At 35.7% G+C, this 7003-nt stretch overlaps 2 protein-coding genes across 3 annotated transcripts; one reads left to right on the top strand and one right to left on the bottom strand.

Annotated features, from left to right (window-relative positions):
* Positions 1–933: 933 nt before the first annotated feature.
* LOC116172761 lies at positions 934–3050 on the top strand. 2 transcript variants are annotated; one of them, XM_031490025.1, is made up of 2 exons: positions 934–1322; positions 2247–3050. In XM_031490025.1, the coding sequence occupies exons 1-2, from the start codon at positions 969–971 to the stop codon at positions 2952–2954; spliced, it is 1062 nt and encodes a 353-aa protein (XP_031345885.1). In that variant the 5' UTR covers positions 934–968; the 3' UTR covers positions 2955–3050. The 2 variants fall into 2 exon arrangements, 1 of the variants encoding a protein (XP_031345885.1); XR_004145750.1 differs by having other exon boundaries at positions 1193–1322; positions 1803–3050.
* LOC116172738 (protein ALP1-like) lies at positions 1317–3584 on the bottom strand. Its single transcript, XM_031490008.1, has 2 exons — positions 3060–3584; positions 1317–2190 (listed from the first exon to the last, which is right to left on the bottom strand). The coding sequence occupies exons 1-2, from the start codon at positions 3507–3509 to the stop codon at positions 1402–1404; spliced, it is 1239 nt and encodes a 412-aa protein (XP_031345868.1). The 5' UTR covers positions 3510–3584; the 3' UTR covers positions 1317–1401.
* Between the last annotated feature and the right edge of the window lie 3419 nt (positions 3585–7003).

The raw sequence follows: 7003 nt of genomic DNA, 5'->3' as shown, positions 1-7003 counted from the left end.
CCGATTGACCCTAAAGAAAAACAGTTAATTATAGGTGGCGGTATGAACAAATCAAGCATACAAATCTTCGCATTGAAACGGTCACCGTTATTATTACCAAAATTCATTTGCTTTTGTGAAGGTGGTATGTTATTTTTTTTAATATTTTAAAACTGCCAACAAATCAAGTAATGAAGACACCAAATTGAAATAAAATTAGATAAAAACGAATTCACAAAAATTTGCATTACGATTTATTACACTCTCGTCTTTGATAGTTATTTATGCAATGAGTGTATAAATGAGGCGTTTTATTGGTGAGCGAGATGTTTAGTGCAGATGTTTAGCGCAGCGAGTGGACTAAATTCGAACGAATTCGACTTCACTGGGGTAGGTAATTTTAAATTCAACTACTTCAAACGAAATTATGAGCTCCGACGATTTTTCACTAAATTACAGCTATTGTCGTTGCTATAGTAATGTGTTGTTTTATGCTGTACCCTCAGTCCTCGTAATCGCAGTGGAAGATTATGTTGCTTGCTCTGCTGCGGAGACGATTTTAACATTATATCCACTCAAATCAAAAGAAACTTATTTGAACGGTTTCGATCAGTTCGGCAATTGATGGAATACAATGAATTTGAAAGGAGATATTTTCGAAAATGTCAAGGTACATTTTACCTTGAAAAGGTATGTGGTGGTTGCTAACGATTAATGGTTGCTAACGTATAATGGTTGGTTGCTAACCATTAATGGTTGCTAACGATTAATAAGCTTCATCATTGTACTCGTCACTAAAGGTGCGTTGACACGGTGCTAGTGTGCTCGGCCGAGACCACTAGCATGCCTACTCGGCCGGTACTCGCATAAAACTCGTACTGTGTAAACAAACAAGCGAGTACACTTGACAGTTGTAAATTCTCGTACGAGTTAGTCGGTCGTCTTCCAACTTTCGGCGTGCGAGTTTCATGCTAGTTCTCTTTTAAAACATGGCGGTCAAAAGATGGACAGAAGCGCAAACTCTTAAATTTGTTGAATTGTATGAAGATGCAGAATGTTTATGGAATTTTCGGCATGCCCTTTATAAAAATAAAGACGCAAGAGACACAGCCTCAAGAAATTTGATTAACCAAATGAATTTACCGAATTTTGATAACAATGATCTGAAAAATAAAATCAAGAATATAAGAAGCACTTACGTCCAAGAAGTAAACAAAATAAAGCGTGCGATTAAATCCGGAATGTCACCTGATGAATCGTATGTTTCGCATTTGCCATGGTTTAACACAGCCCACAGATTTTTAAAGGAAGTGGTTAATACCAGGGAACATTTCTCAAATCATGTAAGTAGAAAATATACACATCAAATTTTATTTCAGGCTTATACACATTATTAGTCCCAAGCAAATCAGAATTAGTTTACTAGTGTATCATATTCCACTGCCATCCAACTGCCCCTTCTCCCATAAAATAATCGGTAAATTTTCTTCTGCAATTTGCAGCCAAAGTAGTGAAGTTGTTACTACCAATTCCACACACTATATCTTGTAATCCCAAACATGCATTTTCATTTCTCCATGAGCCTAATATAATTTGTCCATTTTCATCTTCCCTGTCAACAGAAGAAGGTGGCATGTAAGAATTAGGCGATGTTTGTCGTAGCCAATTGTGAATGGCACATGTAGCTTTGACGATATCATCCACTTTTTCAGGATTTAACAAAATATGTGCTCTGAAAATTCTGAAACGCATTGCCAAAACGCCAAATGCGTTTTCCACGATTCTCCTTGCTCTAGAGAGTCTATAATTGAATACTTTTTCAGAGTTTGATAAGCGACCATGCCTTGAATACGGTTTCATCAAATAATCTTTCAGTGGAAAGGCATCATCTCCAACAATAACCCCCCACTTTGGAAATCCTACTGATCCATTTTCTATTGCTGCCTTCAATGAACTATTCCTAAAAACCGTGCTGTCATTTACACGTCCATTAGATCCAATATCAATATAAGTAAAACAGTAATTGTGATCAACTAAGGCGAAAAGTATGGTGCTGAAATATCCTTTGTAGTTGTAGAAGTCACTGTGACTATTGTTGGGACACTGTATGTTGATATGCTTGCCATCTAGTGCGCCGCAGCATTTTGGAAACTGCCATCTCTCTTCAAAACCTTTTGCTATTGCTGCCCAATCGTTTGTAGATGTAGGCATCTAAAAATAGAAAATTTACTTGTTTAGTTGCAATAATTTGCATTTATTTCTTTCAGTTTGAAGAAATTGCTCAGTACTCTGGAGCCTCGCAATTGGAGCAAGAGAACTATGATGAAACTGAAGTGGAGGCAACATCAAATAAAGGTGAAATGAATGTTAGCCAATCGAATACTCAAGAGTTGAATATTCAAGAATCAGACACCCTTCGCACCACATTGTCTTCACCAATCAGAGATTTAACCAGGAAGCGACCCATGAACGACAGTACAACAAATGTGCCAACAACTTCACATGGCAGCATGAATCGATCAGCGACACCAAGCATTCCACGAAAGGCAAAACAGAAGGCGTCTAACTCAAAGGATACAGTTCCCCAATATGTCACAAGTGCCATCCAGTCACTGCAGGATCTAAAACGATCCACTGAAAGGACTGAAGATGAATTTTTTCATTTCGGAAATAATGTAGCCAGCCAACTGAGGCAACTTCCACTAGATCTTGCTTTGCATTGCCAGTCCGAAATTATGGCACTGTTAGCAAACCAACGTGTTACGTCGTTGCAGAGGTCACAGTCATTTGTCAATCGCTCACAATTTCATTCTGGACATGCTGAAACACCCATTCCACGATACTCCTCCGAAACTAATAGTACAGATTCTGGGGGGCAATATCAGTTTAGTGATAGGAACTACCAACATTCCCAAGAACCAGATACTATAACTGCTGCCATCAGAAGTATTGGTGGCTTTGATGCATTAAATTAATAATGTTTACTTTCACCTCGTTCACATGTACGTTATAACAATATTATGTATTTTCAGTTGCTTGTTTTTTCTAATACATACTAGAAATAAAGTTGATTTACTTACCTTTATAAAATCTTTCAATCCCTCATATATAGCTTTTAAGACTTCTGGTAGGAACTTGGATATGGTACTCTTTGGAATTCTATACATATGTTCCAATGTGCTGAACGAATCTCCAGTCGCCAAGTAACGAAGAGTAATCTGTAATTTTATTCTTGGCTCTACAGCAGCTCTCATCAAAGTATCTTGCTTTTTAATTAAATGTTCCACCATTGATAACAGTTCTTCAAATTGGTTTGTCGTTAACCTTAGGTGGTTTCTGAACGTCTCTGGATCCTCTAATGCTACTTCTCTGAGAAACGTTGCAGATGCACCAAACTCGTTTCGTCGTTTTATCCACTCCCGAATCCACATTCGTCTAGGACGTCGTTTTTTTATAGCATGCAAATTGTTTAATTCGTCGATTAGTAACTGTGCAACAATAGCAATACCAGCACGCACAATTTCTGCCATTTTGCATTATACTAAAACCAAGCTAGTAAAATTGTGTGTGTCAACAGAACTCGTACGATAGTTCACTCGCACCGAGCGGACTCGGCCGAGCACACTAGCACCGTGTCAACGCACCTTAAGGAGTAATTTATATTGTTATCGAGAGGTCGACGAAAAAATTAATTAGAATTCTTCTTAATTTCGATACACATTATTTTTCTCAGTGTAGGGCTAACCGGATAGTATCTCTACTTAATTGGCTTAATGTCGGCTGGTACAACGATTACATGTTCGCCAACTGTAGTAAACCCTAGCGCGGTACCCATGGATTCAAATTTTTCGTCAAGTAACCTATCTAGAGATTGCTGTTGGTCGGGTGCGAGAACAGTGCGATCTATTACTCCACATCTCACAATTGAGGAAGATGGCGAGAAGTGCCACACCTTATCAGTGAGGATATGGACAATACCGACTTTGTTCCAAAAATCTATTCCTAAAATTAGGTCAGTACTTAATTCAGGGATTACTAAAAATTTGATTATAACAGTTTTATCCTTTAAGGTAATCGGAGTAGTAATATAACCAAGGGATAAACAGGTCTCTCCATTGGCCACGGTACAAGCGAGTTTCGGGTATCATAGGCAATCCTAAACGTGTTAATATGGAACACCTCTCTCGTCCGATTATTGAACGAGACGAACCCGAGTCTAAAAGCCCCAGAAAGGAAATTCCACTAATACTAACTTTTATATACGGGCGGGCGTTGTTAGGTACAATAATGAAAGCGTAGGACTGAGAAAACGTACTACTAAATTTGTAGGATTATATGACCATTTTATTATACAAACATGTACTAAGCTGCATACAAAAAAATCAACCGGTTATAATGATGTGCAAACAAAGAGGTCATAAATGCTGTTATTACTATTATTATTAGTAACAGCGGGTGATATTGGGTATGCAGCTTAGTACATGTTTGTGTAATAAAATGATCATATGGTCCTTCAAATTTAATGGTATGTTTTCCCTGTCCTACACTTTAATTATTATTATTATTATTCACTTTTACTTAAGTACCTTTATCAAGACTTTTCACACAGGAACAACTTGTATGTCTCATTGGACCCAATCTACTCACGTAGCTTCAGCCTGTTATAAATCATTGACAGAACACGGGGTGGGCTGCTGAACTATGTAATTCATTCATTACAATAGTTGTTCAATTACTGCCTATTAAGCAAATTTTTACAGACAGTAGTCTGAAATATGTATTCACTTCCACGTATTGAAAAATCATATACGTACCTAATCCATAAGATGTGAGCATTTCACACTCTGCTTTTATTGGACAGTAGTCGCAATTTGCCCTTCTCAGTAAAAGAGTTTTTCTTTTAAAAAAACTGCATAACTTTCTTCCTCTTCTGGGAGTTCCAAGTTCGTTTCTACGAAAAGAACGCCTCGTTTGGTTGATAATCTTCTCAAAATCGTCATCATCATCATCGTGATGCAGAGCATTTGCAGCTGCAGTTATTATATGACGAACCGCATTTGCCATACCTGCATAAAACACTATATAAGTAAAGTTATAATAAATTACGATTTAAAAATATGTACAATCTATTTTATCAACACCCATTGTAGAAATCTAAAAGTTGCATCAATCTTAATTTAATTTTTCTATTCATGAAAAATTCCTGATTAATTTAAAGAAAAAAATCAAGAGGAAAAGCCATGAAGGTGCCATAACATTAAATGCATATTATCACACCAATGTAAGTTTGGTTGTCCTCTTACTGTGAGAAAACTATTATCTCACTAGTGGATAATTACTAATGGGTGTTTGATAAATAAGTATTGACATTATTGTAAAAACTTACCTTCAAAATCAAACATTAGAAGGTGCGTTTGGATTTACGTTGTGAAATATTCCAAGAGCTTGATTGTCACAACAACTACTACTATTGGCAAGAATGCATGAGAAGCGAGCTCTTGACGTACCTCAGAAAAACTTGTACGTAAATCCAAAAGCAGCTTATGCTTGAGCTTATGTCAGTTTTGTCAGGAATAAAGTGAATGCAATGCTACACGCAGTACCTTGTTTTATATGCAATTGTGTTTTTTTACATCCCTGTAAGTATATCATTATCTCTTGTGGTTGGGGAAGTTTGCAATAATACAAGCATTTTCCACAATTCACTGATAAGGCCTGTTTCAGAAAGGACTTAACTTCAGGACTAATGATTCATCTTATCCATTGTGTTCTATCGTTCACATGTCCGCGTACCTTCGGGCAACTGATGAAAAAATGGTGGGCATCGGTTCTGCCGTGATGTGTGTTGATCAGCGTCCATTTAACAAACTTAGATTTTCAGATGCTCATGTATCATCAGTTGCTGTTTAGCAATAGAGTTCTCACTTCACAATAATACACGTTGCGAGAGACTAATGATATGTGTTTTGTGAATTTAAAATCAACTGATTGTTCGACCGATCATTCGTTGTTTGTTAAAGGGGTAGTTGATCACAATAGACTTTCTTGAATTGCTAGTGAGCTCAGTCAGTCATCTAATTGAGGCATTTGATTAGATACAAATGTGAATTTGGAGTTCACTAGGTAGCATTGCAAAATTTATACCACAACATAATTATTAGTTGATTTCCCAATATGGGCAATAGTAGTATGATAAAATATAAGACCTACCTGCAACGTGTTGTAGATGTTCGTTCAGAAATCACAATTAAACACCTTTGAACAACAATCAAAGAGAAAAACAAAAAGTGTAAGGTTAGGTTTGTTCGTCAAAATCGAAAGTTCGTCGAATGAGAAAAAGGCGCGAGATTTATGCGTGTGGCACAGTTGCCAAATTAAAGTACTTGTAGTTCACATATCCAACGCGCGCATGCAGCGACCAATTAAAATTATCAACAAACATTTTAATTAATGTAACATTTTAATTCAACAATCATATTAATTCAACAATCATTTTAAAAGATTCTTTTACTACGTCTAACAATAAAAATTTATTTGTTTGTTGAATTAAAGTGATTGTTGAAAATATTCGGCTTCAATTTTCAAATCGTCGAATTTATATGACTGATGAATTAAAATGTTTGTTGATAATTTTAATTCCACATTTAAAATGAATGAATTTTTATGTTTGTTGGACAAAATCGTTTTATTAATCGAAGTATTTCTTGCAATTCAATTTAATTGTTTGTTATTAATTGTTTGTTGAAATACAGTTTCATATACACTCATTCAATATAACAATATAATTCATTTCACATTTTTATTAAGTAACATTTTTTAAACAATCATATTTAATACGTAAGACAATAACAACAAACGTAAAAAGTAGAGGCATACGATTGACTGTTATTTAAAATGGCACATTGTAAAATTTTGGAATAAAATTGTACAAATATTTTCAGAGAACATTTTAATTCAACAATCATATGAATTCATGCTGTTAAAATCGGCAAGAATTATTTAAAGTGATTGTTGAATTAAAATG

Source organism: Photinus pyralis, unplaced genomic scaffold, assembly GCF_008802855.1.
Source record: "Photinus pyralis isolate 1611_PpyrPB1 unplaced genomic scaffold, Ppyr1.3 Ppyr1.4_LG1, whole genome shotgun sequence".
Classification (NCBI taxonomy): Eukaryota; Metazoa; Arthropoda; class Insecta; order Coleoptera; family Lampyridae; genus Photinus; species Photinus pyralis.
This window is presented reverse-complemented; position numbering and strand designations above follow the sequence as displayed.